The 24,386-nt window shown below is 44.2% G+C and overlaps 1 protein-coding gene across 6 annotated transcripts in view; it reads left to right on the top strand.

Moving 5' to 3' along the window:
- Window positions 1-24,386, top strand: part of pam (peptidylglycine alpha-amidating monooxygenase) — a 351,236-nt gene that overhangs the window by 171,842 nt on the left and 155,008 nt on the right. For all 6 annotated transcript variants that reach the window (XM_038805182.1, XM_038805179.1, XM_038805184.1 and 3 more), the window contains 3 exons: window positions 5,171-5,228; window positions 11,235-11,322; window positions 15,553-15,644. In XM_038805182.1, the coding sequence (XP_038661110.1) occupies window positions 5,171-5,228; window positions 11,235-11,322; window positions 15,553-15,644 (238 nt within the window). The remainder of the gene's footprint in view (window positions 1-5,170; window positions 5,229-11,234; window positions 11,323-15,552; window positions 15,645-24,386) is intronic.

Below are 24,386 nucleotides of genomic sequence, written 5' to 3'. Positions count from 1 at the left end.
CAGATTCCACTTGTGGAGCCTTGCCCAGTCATGGGCGATCTGGATCCCCAGGTATTGGAATTTGATTTAGGTTAGTTTGCATGGCAGCGCCCCCAGCTCTGCTCCTCCCTATAGGCGGTTCACCAGGAAGATTTTGCTCTTGTTCAGGTTTAGTTTGTATCCCAAGAATGCCCCTAACTCTGGAGTTCCATTATCTTACCCATGCTGGCCAGGGAGTTTGAGACGTAGACCATAAGACATAGGGGCAGAATTAGGCCACTCGGCCCATCGAGTCTGCTCCGCTATTCAATCATGGCTGATATTTTTCTCATCCCCATTCTCCTACCTTTTCCCCATAATCCCTGATCCCCTTATCCTATAAGTTTCAACAAGATTTCCCCCCATATCCTTCTAAACTCCAACAATTACAGACCCAGAGTCCTCAACTGTTCCTCATACGACAAGCTGTTCATTCCAGGGATCATTCTTGTGAACCTCCTCTGGAGGCCAGCACGTCCTTCCTTAGAGCCCAAAACTACTCACAATACTCCAAATGGAGTCTGACCAGAGTCTTATACAACCTCAGAAGTACATCCCTGGTCTTGTATTCTAGCTCTCTCGACATGAATGCTCACATTGCATTTGCCTTCCTAACTGCCGACTGAACCTTCACGTTAACATTAAGAGAATCGTGAACAAGGACTCCCAAGACCCTTTGTGCTTCTGATTTCTTAAGCATTTCCCCATTTAGAAAATAGTCTATGCCTCCATTCTTCCTTCCAAAGTGCATAGCCTCACACATTGTATTCCGTCTGCCACTTCTTTGTCCACTCTCCTAGCCTGTCCAAGTCCTTCTGCAGCCCCTCTGCTTCCTCAGTACTACCTGTCCCTCTACAGATCTTTGTATCATCTGTAGAGGAGCAGGTCATCCACCAAGAGAGAGACACTGTACTCTCTGTCTCCCCTCTGAATGCCTCCCCACCCCTTTGCTGATCTGAGAGTGATGGCCAGTGGCTCAATTGCCAGAGCGAACAACAGCGGAGACAATTGGAATCCCTGTCTCGAGCCTCTGTGCAGCTGGAAATAGCCAGAGCTGGTGCTGTTCGTTTATAAGCTCGTCATGGGAGCGCTGTACAGTAGTTTCACCCCGGAGTTGAACATGGCCCAAACTCAACTGTTCCAGTACCTCCATGAAGTACCTCCATTCTACTCTGTCAAAGACTTTCACTGCGTCTAGGGGAATGATCACTTCTGGTCTCTCCTCCCCAGTAGGTCATGATCATGTTCAGCAGGCATCTGATGTTCACTGTTAGCCCTTGACAAACCCAGTCTGATCTTTCACGATTACTTCTGGCAAGTAACTCTCCAGTCGCCTCGCGAGGACTTTGGCGCCAGTGTTCAGGAGTGAAATGGGTCTGCATGACCATCGCTCTGTTGGGTTTTTGCCCTTCTTTGGATCAATGCGATCGAGGCCTGTGCCAGTGTGGGCGGCAGGATAACGAGCCGTTGAACATCTCCCTCGCTTGCACGGCCAGTGCTGCCGCGAACGTCAAGGTGAAGCCCACTGGAAACCCATCAGGTCCCAGTGTCTACCCGAACTGCATGGAATTGATGCATCTCGTGATCTTCTCCAGTCCTAACGATGCTTCCAGGTCCGGGGCTGTTGCCTCCTCGACCTCCAGTCTTCACTCCACTCTGTTCAATATTCCCTTTATGGGGACCAGCATGGCCTCTATTGCCGACTTTATTGCCGACATGAGGTCCTCTTTCATTGTCTCTCTCTGTGCTTTTGGAGTTCTGCGAAAATAAACTCCATCAGCTTCTTCATCGATGATTGGGCCGGCATTTGTGATCCTACTGGGTCTGGGTCCTGGTTGCCACACAGGTCTCCATGTTCTGAGTTTGGGGGTCTTCCTCTCTTTGCTCTTGCTGGTCTTGTGGTCTAGCTGCTGGTTGTCGGCATCTCAGTCGATTGGGTAATGAATGGAGGTTACATTGGGGATCTTTTAAAAGGGGATGCTTTAAAGATTGTTTCTTCAGTTTTACAGTGAAGACGAAGCAAGGACATATGCAGAATTCACGAATGATTGAAATCCAGACTCAGATGTCAGAAAGAGCTGTCGAGCTACTCAAATTACCTGAGTATCAACCTTGCTTCCTATTGGATGTTGGCTATGGATCGGGACTGGAGTGGATTACCACTCTGAAGAAGGACATCATTGGGTTGGTGTTGGATATCAGTACAGCCATGCTTGATGTGGCACTGGAAAGAGAGGTGGAAGGTGCCCTCATTCTGGGAGATGTGGGTGCTGGCGTACCATTGCAGGTTGCATCAGTATTTCTGTATTTCTGCCCTGCGCTGGCTTTGTAATGCAGATAAAGAGTCACAGCCCCCCCAAAGCAGCTCTACAAATTCTTCAGTTGCTTCCATACCAGTCTGGTATGCGGAACTAGAGCCGTGTTTCAGTTCTATCCTGAGAACTGCAGAGTCTGCACGTTCTCCCAGTGTCTGCATGGGTTTCCTCCGGGTTCTCTGGTTTCCTCCCACAGTCCAAAGATGTTCATGTTAGGTGGATTGGCCACGCTAAATTGCCCTCAGTGTCCAAAAAGGTTAGGTTGTGTTACTGGGTTACGGGGGTCGAGTGATGGTGTGGGCTTGGGTAGGGTGCTCTTTCCAAGGGCCGGTGCAGACTCAATGGGCCGAATGGCCTCCTGCACTGTTAATTCTATGATTCTATGAGAAAGCCGAGCCGCTGTAGTTGATCACAGCGCAGGCGATGAAAGCCGGTTTCACAGGTGGGCTGGTGGCCGATTACCCCAATAGCAGCAAAGCAAAAAAATTCTTCTTTTGTTTATTTGCTGGAGTCTCTGGAAAGCTGCCAATTGGCCCAGAGCACAGCAGGGGGAGGAAACAACAGGCCCAGTACAGTTCACAAATGCCAGATGATGAATAAAAAACTTGAAAGGGAAACCAGCGAGGAGAAGTAGGTACTGGATTCTGGAGAAGAAAGAGCATTAAAGGCGTCAGGGAAGGACTGTTCAAAAAGATACAACGTACACCTGTAGGAAGAGGAAGACCTATTTTAAAGTGGAAAAGTTCTCAGCTCGGGAGAGTTTCATTGTGCTGCCTTTCAGTCTGCTGAAATACCTGTAAAGTACCCCAGGGCTGAAAATAGCCCCAATATCCCGAGCAACCCTGGCACAATGTTAAATTCACAGCGCCGGATGGGCCTCCTGTGGTCAACGGCCATGCCAAACCATTATCGGCACCAAGCTTTCCATTTCTGACGATCTTCGCAAGTGACGTTTGTTTGGTGAATAGTAAACATTATAAATGGAATTGCGTCCTCATCTCTGCTTCCTTTTGTGGCTTTCTGAATTCAGAGTTATCCTGTCTGATCCTTGACCACAGATTAAAAACGGAGTGCTGTGCATAATATCACATCATTACATGAACAATCGTGAACTTAGTACAAGAAAAAGGATCAGTGCCTTTGAATCCTGTTTTTGAACAGTGCAGAAGACAATTGCTAGATGACTGATCAAAGCCCTTTGCTTCTACTTTAACAAACGATGGTGGACGTCGTTGTACAGGAAGGTGAATTGGACATTCTGAATTCTTCCTCAGTGTACCCGAACAGTCGACTGGGAGATTTTCACAGTAACTTCTTTGCAGTGTTAATGTAAGCATACTTGTGACACTAATAAAGATTATTATTATTTTTCATACTTTTGGTGCCAGTTTGACGGATTAAAAAGGTCTAATGATACGTTTCTAGGAGAGACCCACCTTTCTAGCCACTGCTCAGCTCATAGCCGCCACCCCAAGGGTTCCTCTGCCCCTTTCTTTAACTTCAGTGAACAGTACCTTGCTCAGATTCCAGTTATTCTTCCCTTTAACTAGTCTTTTCTTTCATTCCCTAATACTACTTGTACTTTAGCTTCTGGGGCTTGCTTTCTGCCTCTTACTCCATTGTCCTTCCTTTCTGCTGGCAGTTTCTGCAAGAGAATTCTTCTCAGATATCTGGTTCGAACAGAACTATAAGTGCTTTGGCTTTTCAGTGTGGATCCCTCGTTGCTAAGCAACAGGCTGATCTTTTTTTAACCTTGTTAACCTCCACGTCATAAACCTTTTAATTACAATTCAGGCACAGTTTGAAGCGACCAAAAACCAGACATGAAGGCACTTTGTTTAACATGAAGCCAACTAAAGTTTCAACCCTTTCTTACACAAAAATTAAACTTAAGGCTGTATCCTGTTTCTAATACCTACAAATACAATATAAATTACTTAAAACTACCTGTTTCCTGCTTTCTGCTCCATCAGGACACAGTTCTTCACACATTTTTGTTCATTCCTTCTTGTAATGTGGCTGTTGCTGGCTGGGCCAGCATTTGTTGCCCATCCCGAGTTGCCCTTGAACTGAGTGGCTTACTAGGCCATGTGACAAGCGCACTGAGACAAATTGTCAAAGCTGGTCTCTGCAGATGTGACGCTTCCTGATAGCTAACCAATCCTCTGTCCATGCTAATTTGTTACCTCCCACACCACAAGCTCTTATCGTTGTCAAATGCCTTCTTGAGATGCAAGTACACCACATCCACAGGTTCCCCTTTATCCACATTCCTTGTTACTCCCTCAAAACGGTCAAACTTTTTAACAGAGAAAACAGTCGGTGGAGATGATACCTCAGTCAGTTAATTTGTTGTCTCAAATTTTGATGTATTTACAGGTTAAAAAGTGAAAGCCAGTTTTGATAGCTATTTCCACAACATTGTAATTTGGGTGCCTGAGCAGGAAATCCCACTGGAATAATTGCTGATTGGTTAATTACATTTTGGTCTGGTTGTGGTGTGTAACATTTCACCAGTGGCCCCAGATAGCTTGTATTCTGTTGATGGATCCTGTCCCACAGTGCTAGTTTAGTTGGGTTTTCCAAATTCATTGTTTTGGACCTGATAGTGAACCATGTTCTACCAGTCTGTTGTATAGCACATAAGTGCTCTAACAAATTAAAATGCTCTTCAATGTTTTTCTTTTAAAGATCAGTAACTTTCAGACATATATCAATTTTGCAGTAATCAATCTACTTAATTTGGAATGATTTCTATAATTTAAGGATCTTAAAAGTGATTGAATTTAAAAACTATCCTTTTAGAGTTCTAAATCATCTTTTTTCTTCTTTTACAGTCGGATAGCTACTTTTGCACATTTGTTCCAGTGCCGCCTGGTCAGAAATCCTATATAGGTGGGTGTTCACTACTAGCAAGAATTAAGTATCTTCTTTCTGGTTTTGAGTGTGTTCTCCTTTAATAGTTTTATGATTGAAAACGTCATTCATTCTAGTGACTGGAGTCTCATGTTTCATTGTCAAAAGGAAATCTGTACAGGGGTGCAAGCTTTTGTGGGTCATAAGCATGGCATAGACCATTTGGGCCATGTTTCCATGCAATAGACACCATATAACTATAGGGCCTTCCGTCAGTATCCAAATACAGCAGGAGCCTTAAATTTCTTGGTTTCGTTTTTAAATGGAATAAAAAATACACAATTTTTGTGAATTAATCTGCCCTTCCAAAAAAATTGAATGGTCCAACAAATGTCAGGTTTTCAGCGTGTGTGCCCACTCCAAAACTTTCTCTATTAAACTAAAACATTTACAACAGTTTGAACGTCTTGTAGAAAGATGTTTTAAAAATAAGTAATGATTTTTATACATACCTAAAAAAGACATGGCTCACCAAAAGATTACAAGTTTTCCTCCTAATTGTACATAAAATACTTATCCAAATCATTCTACTGAGATTATTCTCTAGTCCACGTTTTGCTGCACATTTTTCCTGTTTTTTTGTAGGTTTTATTGGTATGTCCATGAGACTAGAGAAGCTGTAGCTTATTTCACATTTGAAAGGTTCCTCGGATACCCTTGAATGCAATGCTACTAACATCATAGATGTGATGGAAATATTGTACTAAATTTGTCAGTACAATTTCATACAAAAAGGTGAAAAGTCAAAACATTTTTGAGCAAAGAATCTTGTGTACATTGTTAGTGAGATTCTTTCTGATCGCAGAAGCTCAAAACCGTTTGTGCTATAACATGCTGGAAATGTGAGTTGGTAACAGTGTGGCAAAATCAATGGTGCGGCAAAATCAATGGTGCATCTGTGATCTTGGTGAACACACAGACCAACAGTCCCCTTAATCAGTGAGATTTAAGGATTGTGAAAGAAACAGTGGCATGTCCGAAAAGTATGGTGAATAATAGTGAACAGTTAATTAAGTCATGCACAGAAAGAATGATAGAGAGGAAAAAAGATTGGATTAAGAAAAAGAGATGGAAAGGAAAAGTTTGTTAAAAATTTAATTTGTAATTGTTAAACTCTTGAAATAGAATTTACTACCTGCAGGAATAAGACTAAACAGGTTGAATTGTTCTCTCTCTAGATCAGACAGGATGATCGGCATCAACTTAGTCATTACTGCATCATTAAAAGGATGCTTATACTCGTAGTTATCAGCCTTAATGTATTATGTGAGTTTGATGAGTAAATAAAGTTCAAATCCAGCAAGATCTTAAAAATAATGGGCAGACGAAGGGCAAGGTACCGTTTGTGCAGAACAGACAGCAAAATGGCATAAATTGACCAAGTTCTGGAGATTCACAACCCGAGCATATTTCCTAATTCCACGATTTTTGGCCAATTTGCACATTAATGACCACCAAGTGAGTCATCAACAAGCTGTTACTTTTCCAGCAAGTTTCAACCTACATTTTTTGAAAATTGGCTAAATTGGTCACAGCATTATTTCTTTGTAGCTTTCAATTTTATTTGAGATTATTTTCTCCCTCGGTCAGATACAGTGTTGCTACTAAATCAATTTCTTGAAGGTGTTTGGGAGTAATTTAGGCTAATCTCCCATGCATCTTTTATTTCCAAGTGATTGAACATACATGCGTCGTTTGGTCATTACCTTTTAATGAAAATGTAGCTGTGAGCAGAAGGTTATTGGATTTAATAGTGCGTGTCCTCATTGTTTACTTCAAAATTGTTGGAATACTCCATCCTGCCTTGCATTTTTAAAAATGAAAAACTTGCCAAATAACCTTTTTACTGCCTTAATAAATTAAGGCATTTGGAACAAGCTATTACTTTTAAGTTGCATTAGACCCAAGAAAAACCTCAGTAGGATTATGGGGCCATTTAAAACTGACAATATACAGCATGTCATTTGTATAAATTATACATAGAAGAGATGGGAGTTGTTAAATAAGTTTTTTAAAACTCTTTCAACTGGACTGTTACTTTCTATTGAGATGCAATTGATGGTCGCCATTTCTTTACCTACAGGTTATTTACTGCTTTTAAAATGATTAGACATTATTTCCCAACCTTGCATCCACTATATCTCAACTACAAAGGCTTCTGTTTAAGTCAGCTATAAGCTTCTCGCTAGAAATTGACTGATGTAAGTAAGCAGTGCTGGAGTGATGGACATCTAAGAATGATAACTGCTGCTGCACTGCATGCAGATTAAAGCAAGTTCCAAGCATCCATTTGTATTGTATTGGTTTTCTGTCTGAGACTGGATGCTTCATCCTGCTCCATTGAACAGCCTGTTTATTTACCTGGCAGTAAAAGCAGTAAATTCTACACCTTATACAATCAGCAAAAAGTGCAATATAATATTTGCTGTCCTTGGATGATTCATTTGTTTATTCAAGCAACTGAAGGATGACAAGTTAGCAATGGTCCACACAGTCCTGTTAACGGCATAAACCTCCTTCTGAATTATGTGGATGCAACCAGAGTGAAGCAGTATAGTTTGTTTCATCAGTCCTACTGTTTTGCAATGATCTTTTCAATCAACTTGAATTTATACACTCTTAAAGGGAACAGTTCACTGCTCAAGGTCATGTAATTTATATTTGGAGTTATTAATTTTACAAAACACTAAATATAAATGATGCTGTCAGTACAGAAATTGCCTTCAAGCTATACACTAGAACTGGATGGTTGGTTTGGCACGACATACATTTAACCTTCTGAGAGGTACATACAATGCTACTCTGGGCTGCTGCTCAGCTGTAGTGACAGCTGAAGGGGGATGCAGTGCTGTACAGAGAAGAATTGAGCATGACAGAAAGCAAGCGAACCAATAAATTGAACTGTCTGAATCTTATCCTTGCCTTACTCACTCGACTGATTAGTAAATAAATATTGCTCTTCATGGACAGATTCATGGCAAGTAGTCAACACTTCCATTAGGTAAGCAATGTAAGGAGCATGCAATGAAGTTATTTTCCCAAGAAATCTCCACTGTATGTGAAGAGGAATTCTGATTTTTTTTTCAATTACTATATGCACACAATTAATACTTTACATTCTGGATGTTTGGTAAGGTTATTGCGCAAATTTACTAACTGAGTAAAATAAAACTCATTGTGCTATGTCACACTCTTGTTCACAGAAGGGTGTAAGGACAAACTCCGCAACTGCAGGTCGGTCAGTTTAACCTTGATGGCAGTAAAGCTTTTAGAAAAGAGAATCCAACAGTAAATTTAACAATGACTTGGATTAGGAATGTGACAGATGACATTCAACAAAGAGAAGTGATACATTTTGGCTGGAAGAGCGAGGAGAGGCAATATGAACGAAAGATTGCAATTCTGAAAAGGGTGTAGGGACACTGACCTGGGATATGTGCATAAATGATTATAGGTGGCAGCGCATGTTGTGAGAGTGGCAAAAGATCCTGGGCTTTAGTACAAAAGCAAAGAGGATATCTTGAACCTTTATAAATGATGGTTCATCCTGAACTGGAGTATTGGCCGGGATACTCCCTTCTGGGGACTAAGTCCCCACACCGGTGGGAAAATCGGCGCCAACGACTCTGGCGTCAATGGCCCCCCAAGGTGAGGAATTCTCACCTTTCTCGGGGGCTAGGTGGATGTCGGAGGGGTTGCCGTCGCTTCAGCCGGTGCCAAAGGGCCGGTGCGAGTTCGTTCATACGCAGACCGGCCAGCGTATCTTCGCACTTGCACGGGGCTTCTCTTCTCCGCACCGGGCACTATGGTAGAGCCCTACGGGGGCCTGGTGCGGAAGAAAGAAATGCCCTCATGAAACAAGCCCGCCTACAGATTGGTGGGCCCCGATCGTGGGCCATGCCCACGTGGGGTACCCCCCCTCCCGGGGGCGGATCCCCCCATGCCCCCACGAGGACCGCCCCTGCACATTCACCTGCGAGGAGGTGCCGCCTTGCGTGAGGTGAGTAATTTATGTTGGTGGGACTGGCCAAAAATGGACAGCCACTCGGCTCATCGGGGCCCCGAGAATGGCCGGGGTGGGTTGGGGGGGGGTCGCTGTCGCTGTCGATGGCCCCCGACTGGCGTGGCGGAAATCCCGTTGCTGCCTGTCAAACGGAGAATACGGCAGCTGGCGGCGGGGTGGGATTCGCGCCTACCCCCGGGGATTCTCTGACCCGGCAGGAGGTCGGAGAATCCCGCCATTGTGTCTAATTCTGGCACCACATTTTAGGGATGCAGAAAAGATCCTCTCCACAGCTCACTTGATATCATCAGCAAACTTAGATATATTATTCTGCCTCCTCACTTTTGTTTACATAAATTTATAGTACCCAATTAATTTCTTCCAATTAAGGGACAATTTAGTGTGGCCAATCCAACTAGGCTGCACATCTTTGGGTTGTGGGTGCGAAACCCATGCAAAAATTTGAGAATGTGCAAATTCCACACAGACAGTGACCCAGAATCGGGATCGAGCCTGGGACCTCAGTGCCGTGAGGCTGATGTGCTAACCACTGCGCCGCCGTAATGCCCTTCTGCCTCCTCATTTAAGTTATTAACAGCTGAATGACCTGACTACCCCTTCCCATCCCTGCAACGCCCCACTCCAAGATCTGACCTTCCCCAAGACCCAACCCAGCCATCCATCCACTTGCCCATTCACTCATCCATTTACTAAAATGCAAAGAGTGGACCTTTAAACTTATAAAAATGCAGCTAGTGCCATAAAAAGGTATGTTGTGTCTTCTCCCGGCTCTACACTAGTTGGTCACGGTGTCCCTGGTTCATAAGAAATATGAACATTGTTGGGTTGGAGGAATCTTTGCATGCAGCAGAAATCCACACAACGTTGCTGCTGCTGCTCAGAAGATTCAGGCCCGCGTGGCACATTCTGGTGTTCTGGCCATAATTTACCAATCAATCAGCTGTATTGAAATAGATTATTTTGTCATTCATGTCATGACTGTGGGTCTTTTGCTACACATACATTGTGCTGCTAGATTTGCCTACGTAACAATAACACTTCATGGCTGTTAATCTTATTACACCCAATGAAATATTTTTGGAGCGAAATTACATTGCACTGTAGGAAGCATGAAAGCCTATTTGTGCACAGCAATCTCCCACAGACATCAATGTATGAATGACCAATGCAAATCTTTTAATGTTAACTGCAGAATAAAATTTGACCAGGACACTGGGGATACTTCCCCAGCGCGCTTTCAAGACAGTGCCAAGAAATTTTTAACATCCATCTGAAAGGGCATGCGGTGCCTCATTTTAACATCTCACCTGACAGTGCAACGCTCCCTCAGTGGTGCACTGGAGTGCCATCCTTGTTTGTTTTTTTAGTGCTGAAGTCCTGAAGGAGGACTTGAATGCAACACCTTTTGGTTCAGAGGCAAGAATATGATTGAGCCATGGCTGATATATCCAAGGGCTGTGAAAGATGTAAATTGTAAATATTTGTTCTTTAATGTGGTAATGTTGTAAATTGCTGTAATGTTTTGAGAAAGTTGGAATGATATCAAATCATAAATGAACCAAAAATATATGTTGTCATAAATTGGTGAGGGTATAGTGATTTTATGTAAAGGAATCAAATTTTAACTCTGAATAAACGTATGTTGTGTTTGATACAAGACAGCACATGGATGACTATCTTGAGAATTGCTTTGGAGTCATTATGAAGTGATTTTAAATTCAGACCATGTACCTAGAATCAGCGTCTCAAACAATGACAAATATACCTGAATTTGCACAGGAAGAGGCACTGTCCATCTTTGTCATTCACCTTTGCTGTTTTTACTCAATAGTAGCTGAAGTGCTTTTTCAACAGCACCGTTCAGTTGGAAAATAATGAAACAACCCCTGCGAGAGAGTGCTAATGACATCACAGAAGCTAATGAGGCACAAGGTGTAATTTATTTCCATTTCACTTTGCAGTTGATTTTAAGCCTCGTGCAAGCATGGACACGGCTCATCATATGTTACTGTTTGGATGCAACATGCCAGCCACCAATGAGGAGTATTGGTAATGATTTTAGATTGTATTTTCAAAATGTTTGAAAGTGCTATAACTTGAACTTTTCATAGAATTTTCATAGAATTTACAGTGCAGAAGGAGGCCATTTGGCCAATCGAGTCTGCACCAGCTCTTGGAAAGAGCACCCTACCCAAGGTCAACACCTCTACCCTATCCCCATAACCCAGTAACCCTACCCAACATTCAGGGTAATTTATCATGGCCAATCCACCTAACCTGCACATCTTTGGACTGTGAGAGGAAACTGGAGCACCCGGAGGAAACCCACGCACACACGGGGAGGATGTGCAGACTCCGCACAGACCGTGACCCAAGCCGGAATCGAACCTGGGACCCTGGAGCTGTGAAGCAATTGTGCTATTCACAATGCTACCGTGCTGCCCACAACTTGATTTCCAAATAATCGTTTCATAACGTAAATTATAGGGAATTGCAATAATCCTGTGTTATTTGAAGGAGTTTGCTCTTCCCAACCTGTTTTTTATTGTGCATGCATACACTGATTGCACCAAGAATAAAGAAAGCACAATTTAATACACAATGGTTCAATTGAGTAAATTGCAATGCCGAATCTGTTTTCGCTCGGGACATGTTATAAATTCTGAATTCAAATTTAAAAGGAATCAAATTTTAACTCTAATAAAACATATGCTGTAAGTTCAGAATAAGCATCAGGACTTGTGCCACTGGTTTGATGTTTAGGCTCAGGTTTAGGTTTTCAGGGCAAGACAATTTAAGATTGTTCAGGCTTTCCCTTTCTCTTTCTACATCTTCCACCCCAATCTCACCTTTACTTCACTTGGAAGAAAATAAAAGCTCTGAAATTACTTGTTCAATTTATTGCCTGATAATTATGTATCCAGAAACTGTACAGTTTAAAACCGTTTAATTTAATTTGTTACTGATGATGTGATGGTGTGATAATTTACAATCCCAATGAAGTGGAATATTGTCCACAAATATGTTGCCCTGCCATTACTGCTAATGCTTAAGGCATTTGTATTTTAGGGAGATGTATTTAAAATATATTTTGTAATACAATATATAAAACATCATTCCCCCTTTTTACTGGAATGCCACTGCTCTTCTGAGGTAGGGCATTCATTCAAAAATAAACCAAGTCAACCTTTGATACCCAAGCCCTTATTTGGCTGAAAACCTGAAAGGATATTTGAGCTAGTTTCTAGCTTACATAGAAAATAGAAACAGGAGGATGCCATTCAGCCCTTCAAGCCTGCTCCGCCATTTATTATGATTATGGCTGATCATCCTTCAATATCCTAATCCCGCCTTCTCCCCCATATACTTGATCCCTTCAGCCCCAAGAGCTATATCTAATTCACTTGAGGGGAATTTTTCATGATCTGCTTCCCACGTTCAGATGTTAATCCAAGAAAGCACAATAGGAAAATTCAGTGTTTAAACTAAAAATCTAGAAATGTAATTTCAATAAGCGTTAGTTAGAAGTGAAATAAATCAAAAGCTTAAAAATAATAAGGGATGGAGAAGGCAGAGGAAGGACAATGCAGGCCGGGCCCACCTCGGAAACATGACGAGACTGTTAGATTTGCGAAGTTCGGGGCACCTTGCATGATCTAACAGGATTGCGCGAGATGTTGCAATCTGGATCTTGCCCTCACTGGGCGGGAGCTAGATTTGCATATTGAAGTAAACAGTTAGCCTCACATAAATATGGCTGCAACGGAGTCTCCCCAAAACTCAGAATCAAATACCCGCACCTGGGAAATCACACTGTGGAGCCTTTTAGCCCTGGTCAACACAAACGTGGACCAGGTGTAATGGCACCTTGGGGGTATCTCCCAGGCCATTCGAGGCCCCCAGGTGGTCATGCTCTGGGTCGTGTGGTACCACTGCCACCTGGGCACCCTGGGTTTCTAACTCAAGATGGCAAGGTTTTCTCAGGTGTTGATAACAAAATTAAGTTGTGCTGGACCTAAGTGTTTTTGGTCTCTACAATTGAGTTGCTATGGATTGGCTTAATTTTTTAAAATCTGCTAATTTGCCTATTACTTTACAGTTGCATCGTTAATTCTGATCGGAAATATCTTGAATCCACAGTGCAGAACGAGGCCATTTGGCCCATTGAGTCTGCACTGGCTCTTGGAAAGAGCATCGTACTTAAGCCCACGCCTCCATCCCATCCCCGTAACCCAGTAACCCCACCTATCCTTTTTGTTTTGGACACTAAGGGCAATTTATCATGGCCAACCCAACTAACCTGCACATCTTTGGTGTGTGGGAGGAAACCTGAGCACCCGGGGGAAACCCACGCAGACACGGGGAGAACATGCAGACTCCACGCAGACAGTGACTCAAGCCAGGAATTATACCTGGGACCGTGGAGCTGTGAAGCAACTGTGCTAACCCCTGTGCTACCGTGCTATAATTTTAATTGGTAATTTTAATGCTACGTACCAATGTCCTAGATCACCAGATAAATTTCCAGCTTTGCTTGTTCAGCCTTTTGATTATGTATATAATCAAAATTTTGTGCAATGACTCACTTTGTTCACTTTAATACAATGAGATTAATGTAACCCACATCATGTCAATACTTGATGTATTGATTGTTGTCGTGTTTGTGGTGTTTGTCTCTTTAAGACAGTACAGTGGAAAAGGGTCTCTGGCTTGAGGGACCAAGGGGAACAGAGAGTAAGTGATCACCCCAGAGGGTGGAGTTCTCTCTTGGACAGAATATATCTAACAGCCATGTAGTAAGTATATTGGGTGGCACAGTGGTTAGCACTGCTGCATCACAGCTCCAGGGACCCAGGTTCAATTCCAGCTTCGGGTGACTGTGGAGTTTGCATTTTCCCCGTGTCTGCGTGGGTTTCCTCCGGGTGCTCTGGTTTCCCCCACAGTCAAAAGACGTGCAGGTTAGGTGGATTGGCCAAACTAAATTGCCCCTTAGTTTCTAAAAGGTTGGTCGGGTTACGGGGATAGGCTGGAGGCGTGGGCTGTAGGGTGCTCTTTCCAAGGACCGGTGTTTTCCAGCACTCGAAGTGCCAAGAAAAACACAGTTATTCAATGGGCCTCGCTTTAAATAAAGGGCCCGAACAGGGAACGCGCGGCCAAGGCCGCACTTTGTCCCGTTTTTTACAATAGGGAGATCCGTTTGCCGGAACCTCTCGTTGTAGCAAAAGCTTGGAATGCCATTTTAAAATGGCGTCCCGATCTGAGGCCCCCAAAACAATCCACGGTTCTCAGCTCCCCTCACCCCCCAACACCCATGCTGGCCAATCCCACCTGATAGCAGTCGTGCAAGAAATGCCAGCTTGAGACCTTGGCAGTGCCAAACCTGCAGTGCCCCTGCCAGCTGGCAGTGCCACCTGGGTACCTTGACAGTGCCATGCTAGCACACAGGCTGGAAGTGCCAGGCTAGCAGTGCCAGAGTACCCAGGTGGCACCAGAAGAGCCAGGGCCCCACCCTGCCCGAAGGGCATGCAGCTGAGGGCCGTCCGATCCCCTTGGAGACCCCACGAGTGCCGTTCTGTCGGGTCCCCTTGTGGGCGGGATTCACCTTGCAACATCTCGCGAGATTGCGTTGAAGACGTGGAGTCTCCTGGCTTTCAACGACCACGTTGCTCCGCGGTGAGCTGCTTTTTTGGCAGAGTGTTGCTGGAAAATCGGTCATTGACTTATACTAGTGTGTATTTACATGGTCATCAGCAGTGCAGGACATCAAACATGGGCCCCATTCAGCCTTCACCTAACGCTCGCACGCATCTGCACTTTCCACCAGAAATCACTAGATAGTGATGCCGGACTGGAAACCTGGTTGATTTGATCCCATTCTAATTCTAGGGATGATAACACTGAGTTAACTCAATACCTTTTAAGTTGCCATTCATTCCGAAATGCAGCAAACTGGCACGTTTGATGACATTCGGTTTCACAGTGAAAATTCTTTTTCATAAACATGGCAAATTGTGATAAAATATCTTTATCCTCCATGTTCAACAAATTTTGTAAATCAATGAGGTCTCTCATATGGATAGAAACAGAAAATTGAAGTATGTTGGTCTGCATTTACTGCCATTAGTTCAATTGCAAGAACCAAATATATCTGCTTTTAATTTGAGACTACCATCTGAACTATTGTATTGCAAAGTACTTTAGTAACTTTAGAAACCTCAAACATTGTTTTGACAGCAAAATGTCCATCATTATGCACTCCATTCTTTTCTCCTTTTTCAGGGACTGTGGCAGTCGATATGGCACTTGTTTAGATGAAGCTAAAATCATGTATGCATGGGCTCGAAACGCTCCACCCACACGATTACCTGCTGGTATGTTTCTTTTGAAATTAATTACATTTAAATGTGGGTACTTTATATCAATATATGTATCGTTATCAATTTACCCTTCAGCACTATTTTCTCTTTCGACCATCACCTCAGTTGTAACCATAATTACACCATAGCCAATTACACCATCCCTCTAAGTTGCTGCCTTGCAGCAATCCTTAACTTATGCAGCGAAACAAACAGGCCATGCACAGCAAAGACAAATTAGAGGGAGCGTTCTCCATTGACCTCCTTTTCCTCCTTTTTATGCCATCCCTTGGCAAAATCATTCACAAATTAGACCTGGGGATAGGCGAAGGCTAATCAGCCTTTTGAGCCTGCTCCACCATTTGATAAGATAATACATGGATACATAGCAGATAGGAGCAGGAGGAGGCCTTTTGGACATTCAAGCCTGCTCCGCCATTTATCACGATCATGGTGATCATCCAACTCAATAACCTAATCCTGCTTTCTCCCCATAGCCTTTGATCCCATTCTCCCCAAGTGCTATACCTAGCCACCTCTTGAATATATTCAATGTTTTACCATCAACTACTTCCAATGGTATTGAGTTCCACAGGCTCATCACTCTTTGGAGAAGAAATGTCTCCTCATCTCTGTCCGAAATGGTTTACCCTGAATCCTCAGACTGTGACCCCTGGTTTTGGAGACACCAATCATTGGGTACATCTTCCCTGCATCTACCCTGTCTAGTCCTGTTAGAATTTTATAAGTCTCTGTGAGATCCCCCCTCATTCTTCTGAACTCCAGATAGAACAATCCTAACCAAGTCAATCTTTCCTCATATGACAGCCTGGTAAACCTTCGCTGCACTCCCTCCAGAGCAAGAACATCCTTCCTCAGAAAAGGAGACCAAAACTGCACACAATATTCTAGGTGTGGCCTCACCAAGGCCCTGTAGAATTGCAGCAGCACATCCCTGCTTCTGTACTCAACCTCTTGCAATGAAGGCCAACACACCATTAGCCTGTTTTACTGCCTGCTGCACCTGCATGCTTACCTACAGCGACTGATGCACAAGGACACCCAGGTTCCGCTGCACACTCCCCTCTCCCAATTTGCAACCATTCAGGTAGTAATCTGCCTCCCTGTTTTTACTTCCAAAGTGAATAACCTCACACTTATCAAAATTATACTGCATCTGCCAATGATTTGCCCACTCGTCCAACCTGTCCAGATCATGCTGTAGGATCCCTGCATCCTCATCACAATTCACCCTCCTACCGAACTTGGTATGATCCGTAAACCTTGAGATATTACATTTTGTTTCCTCATCCAAATCATTAATATATATTGTGAATAGCTGGGTCCCAGCACTGATTACTGTGGCACCCCACCAGTTACTGCCTGCCAATTTGAAAAGGATACATTAATTCTGACTGTTTGTTTCCTCTCTGTCAACCAGTTTTCTATCCACCTCAATGCACTTCGCCCAAACGCATGCGTTTTAATTTTGCACAATAATCTCTTATGCGGGACTTTATCAAGTCCAAATATACCATATCGACTGGCTCCCCCTTGTCAACTATGCTGGTTACATCTTCAAAGAATTCCAACAGATTTGTCAAGCATGATTTCTCCTTCATAATCCTTGCTGACTCTGACTGATCCTACCACTGCTTTCTAAATGTTCTGCTCTCAAGTCCTTGATAATGGATTCACGGATTTTCCCCACTACCGATGTTAGGCTTACTGGTCTATAATTCCCTGCTTTCTCTCTCTCTCCCTTTTTGACTATTGTAGTGACATGAGCTACCTCCAATCTGCAGGGACAGTTCCAGAGTCTATGGAATCCTGGAAGATGACCACCAATGCATCCACTATTTCCAGAGCCACCTCCTTAAGCACTCTGGGATTTAGATTCTCAGGGCCTGGGGATTTATCTGCCTTCAATCCCATCAATTTTCCTACACCATTTCTCTACGAATGTTGATCTCCCTCAGTTCTTCCCTTTCACTGTCCAGCATTTCTGGTATCTGATTTGTGTCCTCTTTTGTGAAGACAGAACCAAAGTATGTATTTAATTGCTTAGCAATTTCTTTGTCTCTTATTATGCATTCCCTTGTTTCTGCCCGTAGGGGGCCTATATTTCTCTTTACCAATCTCTTTCTCTTCACATATCTATAGAAACACTTAGTGTCAGTCTTTTGTTCCCTGCAAGCATACTTTCATACTATACTTTCCCGTTCTTAATCAATCCCTTTGTCCTTCTTTGCTGAATTCTAAACTGCTCCCAATTCTCAGACCAATTATTTTTCTTTTTTTTTTAAATAATTTTTATTGAACATTTTTTACAAAATATATACGTAACAACAAACAGTAACAAGCAATAATAAAACAACATAATAATAAGCATAACCCCCCCCAAGACCGTAGCAATGCATATATCGAACCCCCCCCCCCACCCCCCCAAACCCAGTAAACAACAAGAGAACTAGAAAATAAATTAAGATTAAATTAAGATTAAATAAAATAAACATAGACAACGCCCCCCCCCCCCTTTTATTGCCCCCCCTCCGGGTTGCTGCTGCTGCTGACCTAGTTCCCTATCGCTGAGCCAGAAAGTCGAGGAAAGGCTGCCACAGCCTAAAGAACCCTTGTACCGATCCTCTCAGGGCAAATTTGACCTTCTCCAGCTTAATAAAACCCGCCATGTCATTGATCCAGGTCTCCACGCTTGGGGGTCTCGCATCCTTCCACTGTAGCAAGATCCTCCGCCGGGCTACTAGGGACGCAAAGGCCAAAACACCGGCCTCTCTCGCCTCCTGCACTCCCGGCTCCACCGCAACCCCAAAAATCGCGAGTCCCCAGCCTGGCTTGACCCTGGATCCTACCACCCTGGACAAGATCCAGATAGGACCATGTGAAACGGGCTAAATTTGGGGCATATCAGTGCCTACTAATGCTCATTGCTATAATCCCCATAGAACCCAATAAGGTTTTAAAATAAATTAACAAAGATACCAATGGAATTTAGTGAATGACAATATTTAATGTTTTACTGAAGCAAACAAGTTAAGTTCAACATAGATCAAATATTACTTAACAGGTTTAACAGGCAGCCTAAGTCCCAGCTCCTCCAACTTTCCAGTAGGCTCTGTTCTTCCTGCCATGCCAAATCAAATTACCCAGTGCCCTTTGAAAATCGTTCCAGCATCCCTTGAGAGAAGCTCCAGTGTCCTTTCAAAGTAGTTCCACTCTGCCTGAGTATTTGAGAACCAATATACTGAATTCCATCAGCAAGGCCCATCTCAACACCTTGTCCTTAAATCTTCAAAGGTATCGAACGCAAAACAATATTTTCTTGCTCTTCACAGTAGTAGCTTCTTTTTTCCTGCTCCCCTTCACTCCCTCTCTCTCACACTTTATATGTCTCTGTGTCCAAAAACAGCTGTCCTTTTTCTGTGTCAACAAATAAGATAACTGTTGCTTGCTTTTTGATAGAGTTCATTCTGGGTTCCTTTCCTAAGACCAACCAGATCACATCTGAAGTTTAGTTTGACCATTATTCCCTTTGCCAAACATTCTGTTTTACATTAATTTAAAAAAGACATTTTGGAGCATAACCATCCTGTAAAGTCCCGCATTTGTAATAACATCAAGAACAAAGCAAAACTCAACTACATGTTGCTGGCCTTCATTATCATCAGGTTCCCACAGTCAACATCTTTGGGGTCAAAGATCAGTTTTCTCAGTGTTTTAACTCAAGAGCAGGGCAGACAATGGATACTTTGTGACACATTGCTTATCACCCATTCTTTTAAAAACCTCTCCACCCTTTGCAAAGCTCAGGTCAGGGGTATGATATGTTCACTGCTTACCTAGATGGTTTCAGCTGTAACAACACTGAGGAAGCTCACAAACAGAACCAATTACTTGATCAGAATTTTCATTGCCCCCTAGCGAAAGCTCTGCAATTGCCTAGCGAACAACATTGTGTGATCATCACCAAGACAAGGATTGCAATGATTCACTGTACTTTGTGGACAGAAGTGGGAACATGTTATATATTGCAAGCCCCGGTTGAAAGTTTCAATAGGATATGGGGATTTTGGAAGAGTTCAATCTTTTTTCGGTGTATGCGCTCAATATGGGGAAAAGTGAAGTATTCCTAATCAATGCCAGGTCGGGGGGAAGTTTAAGGAGATTGCTGTTTTGGTTGGTAGGGGTAAACTTTCGTTATCTTGGGATACAAGTGGCACAGAGCTGGGCCCAGCTGCACAAGTTGAATTTGGCAGAGCTTGCTGAGGGGGAGTGAGTTTATATATCTGCAGGTTAGGGACTTTGCTGCTTCCGGATGTGGAAAGCTGGGGGGGAGGAATTGGGGATACATACAAGTGGCTGGGGGAGCAAGGAGACGAGTGGGTGGTGAAGATCAAGTAGAAATGGGAAGCGGAGTTGGGAGGGAAGATCAATTGGGGATTATGGAGTGAGGTGCTGCGTAGGGTAAACGGGACCTCCTCTTGAGCAAGAATGAGCCTGATACAGTTTAAGGTGGTGCAGAGGGTGCATATGACTCGGCGAGAATGTGTGGTTTCTTTCAGGGGGTAGCAGATAAGTGTGAGAGGCGTGGGCAGGGGCCAGCGAATCACGTGCACATGTTTCGGGGTTGCAAAAAGTTGGGAAGATTCTGGGCAGGAGTGTTTGCAGTCCTAGTCAGGGTAGTGGAGGAGGGAGTGGACCTGAACCCTTTGGTGGCGATATTTGGGGTTTTAGAGAAGCCGGAGCTCATGGAGAGGAGGAAGGCCAATGTCTTGGCTTTCACCTCTCTGATTGTGCGGCAGCGGATTTTGCTGGAGTGGCGGTCGGCATCGCCACCGGGGGTAGCGGCATGGTTGGGTGACCTGTACGACTTCCTGCGATTAGAGAAGATAAAGTATGAGTTAAGGGCTCTTCAGAGGGATTTGAGTAAAGGTGGGGGATGTTTGTGACCGTGTTTGAGGGACTGTTCATCGCGGGGGAGGAGGGGTGAAAAGGGGAAAAATCTGTGCATACTGTATAGTTGATTGTAGGGAAGTATGTTTCCCGGGGTGTTTGTTCACTGTAACCTGTTTTGAAACGTGTTTGTAATAAAATACATTTGAAAAAAAAAAGAATCTGGCAGAGTTGGTGGAGGGAATGGAGGAGGACTTTTGGAGGTGGATGTGTTGCCTTAGTCATTGGCTGGAAGGGTCCAGAGGTCAAGATGACAGTGTTGCTGAAGTTTCTTCTTGTGTTTCAGAATCTCCTGATTTTCAGCCCAAGGTTTTTTTTTAACAGGGTGAATAAGGAGATACTAGGGTTCCTGTGGATGGGTAAGGTTCTCCTGACCAGGGGGGTGGTTTTGGATAGGGAGGGGGGTTTGCGCTGTCGAATCTGCAGATTACTGGGTGGCGAACATAGCCATGGTTCGGAAGTGGGTGGTGGAGGAGAGGTCAGTGTGAGGACGGATGGAGGAGGTTTTGTGTAAAGGGACCAGTCTGCAGGTGCTATTGTTGGCACCTCTTCCATTCTCGCCAGTCGTACTCCATGAGCCCGGTGGTGGTATCAGCGTTGCGGGTGAGGAATCAATATTGACAGCACTGGAGGATGGAAGGCAAGTCCCTGGGTGCTGATTTGTGGCGACCATAGTTTTGTTCCAGTGGGGTTTCCGTGGTGGGTGCAGCTGGAGATGGAGTGTTTCTGGGACCTGTTCACAGGGGAAGGTTTGTGGAATTGGAAGAGCTTGAGGCGGTGTACCTACTGCCGAAGTGGAATTGATTCGGGTACCTGCAGGTGAGGGACATTTTGAGGAATAAGCCGGGTTCGTTCACGCATCTGCCACCTCCAGCGCTACAGGACAAGCTTTTTTCCGAGGATGAAATAGGCGATGACAAGGTGTCAGATATATATGGGGAGTTGGTAAAGAGGGAGGGTGCATGTGGGAGGAGGAATTTGGGAGGGGCGATGCAAATTAGGATGTGGAGTGAGGCTCTATGGAGGATAAGCCTGCCCTCGTAGTGTGCAAGACTGTGTCTCATACAGTTTAAGGTGGTGTATAGAGCCCGTATGACGGGGTCTAGGATGAGCTGTGTTTTTCCAGGGGTGGATGATAGGTGTGGGCGGTGTGCAAGGGAACTGACAAACCATGTTCATATGTTTTCGGCATGTCCGAGGTTGTAGGGGTTCTGGAGAGAATTTGCCAACGTAATATTGAGAATTTTGGGAGTTGAGGTGATGCTGAGACCATGGGTGGCAATATTTGGGGTGTCGGAGGATCCGGACTGCAGCGGGGGAGAGGGTGATATGGTAGCCTTAGGCTCCCTGATAGCCCAGAGGCAGATCTGGACCCTGAGTGGGGGCATGGGGGAGTGACTTGGCAGAGTTCCCCCACCTGGAAAAACAATCAAGTTTGCCATAAAAATGGTGGAGGCTGTTCATTGACTTTGTTAAAGAGCTCTAGCATGTCGGCGGGCATTGGCTTGGGTTTTGGGGAGGTGGGGTTAAAAAGGGGGTGGAGGGGTGGTATGGGGGTTAATAGCGGTAATTGTGTATTGTTTACTGTTGCTGCTGCTGTTTGCCCTTTTCTGTATATATGTGAAAATATCTCCAACAAAATATTTTTTTTAACAAAAATGGTGGGTATCAGTGGGCTTACAGTAAACATGCCTCACGAGCCTATTCACATAAATTTAGATAGTGAAATGGAGGAAAGGAAGAGTTGGAGTTGGGCCACATGAAGGTGAGAGAAGAGTGGAAATTGGAAGAAAGGTTGATGAAATTTTCCAGTTTGGGACAAAAGCAGGAAACAATACTGATAGAGTAATCAATATTCCCGAAAAAGAGGTGAAAGTGTGTAATACCCTCGAGAAAGGTACAGCATGACTAGGACCTATGTGACTACCCATAGCAACACTTCTTTACTTGGAAGAAGTGAATGGAGATGAAGTAGAAGTTGTTCAATGTGAGAACAGGTTCAGCCAGACAAGAGAGGGGCTGGTTTAGCACAGTGGGCTAAACAGCTGGCTTGTAATGCAGAACAAGGCCAGCAGCGCGGGTTCAATTCCCATACCAGCCTCCCCGAACAGGTGCCGGAATGTGGTGACTAGGGGCTTTTCACACAGTAACTTCATTGAAGCCTACTTGTGACAATAAGTGATTATTATTATTATTATTATTATTATTATTATTGGAGGGTGGCTGTGGATGGAGACTGGCCGGGCTTTGTTCAGGGAAGAAGTGGAGTGCCTTCAGTGGTAGGAAATGCGAATGTGGAGACTTTGAGAATCTGTTGTATCCACTGGAGTTTAGAAGAATGAGAGGTGACGTAATTTAAGCATATAAGATCCTGAAGGGGCTTTACAGGGTTGATGTGTAAAGGATGTTTCCTTTTGTAAGAGAATTCAGAACTTGGTGTCACACATTTAAAACTGAAATGAGATGAAATATTTTCACTCGAGGGTTGTGAGTCTTTGGAACTCTTCTTGAACCGCTTGTGCAAGGCAGAAGTGGGTAGATTCTTGGTAAGCAAGGCGGTGGGGGGTTATTGGGAGCAGGTAGAGTGGAGATTTGGGATTGCCATCAAGATCAACTGGAACCATATTAAATGGAGCAGGCTTGAGGGGCTGAATGGCCTACTCCTCATTCATATATTTGTATCCATGGTGAAGAGATCACAGAAATCATAGAATTTACAGTGCAGAAGGAGGCCATTCAGCCCATCGAGTCTACAACGGCCCCTGAAAGAGCACACTACCGAAGCCCACACCCCTACCCTATCCCCACAACCCAGCAACCCCACCTAACCTTTGGACACTGCGGGACAATTTAGCATGGCCAATCCACCTAACCTGCATATCTTTAGACTGTGGGAGGAAACTGGAGCACGCAGAGCAGACTCCGCACAGACAGTGACCCAAGCCTGGCACTGTGAAGCAACTGTGCTAACCACTGTTCTACCATGCCCCCCCCCCCCCCCCCCCCCCCCGGACAGATTGCGCCAGGATACTGGAAATGTTAAGATGCAAGGCCATTAGAAGAGCTGTGGATGTAATTGGAAAGTGATTGGGCAAGGGGGGGGAAACAGGTGAGTTAAGAAGAAATCAGTTCAGTGGGGCAGGAATAGGCTGAAATGTTAGGTTTACCAGGGCAGTTTTGTTTGCTGATCATGGGAAGGAGGTGAAGCACGCTGTTCAGGGTTGAGAGCTTGAGAAGTTGGAGGGAAGATCTCCAGAGGAGATAAGATCAGTGATAAACCTGGACAATGGCTTGATGTTGTGACGGGGTTATGGTCCAGGGAGAGGTAGGAGGAAGGGGGCATTCAAGGGCGGTGCAGTGGTCAATACTGCTGCCTCACGGCGCCAAGGACCCGGGATTGATCCCAGCCCCGGGTCACTGTTTGTGTGGAGTTTGCACATTCTCCCCCTGTCTGCGTGGGTCTCACCCCCACAACTCAAAAAGATGTGCAGGATCGGTGAATTGGCTATGCTAAATTGCCCCTTAATTGGAAAAAAAATAATTGGAAACTCCAAATTTATGAAAAGGAGTTGGTAATCGGCTTTTGCAATGTAGAAGTCAGTTCATCAAACAATAGCGCCACCCTTGTCAGCTGCTTTGATGATATTAATTTTGGAACTGAGAAAGGTTGGATAGCAAGTTCTCGAAATACCTCTTGAAATAGTTACATTTCAGTAAATATGTTGTAAAATATGTTAAATATACATACTTTAAGATCATGTCTAGACTGCCAGTTAACTAAGATCG

Source organism: Scyliorhinus canicula, chromosome 8 (genome assembly GCF_902713615.1).
Source record: "Scyliorhinus canicula chromosome 8, sScyCan1.1, whole genome shotgun sequence".
NCBI classification, from domain to species: Eukaryota; Metazoa; Chordata; class Chondrichthyes; order Carcharhiniformes; family Scyliorhinidae; genus Scyliorhinus; species Scyliorhinus canicula.
The sequence above is the reverse complement of the archived record's forward strand: the minus strand, read 5'-3'. Positions and strand labels throughout refer to the sequence as shown.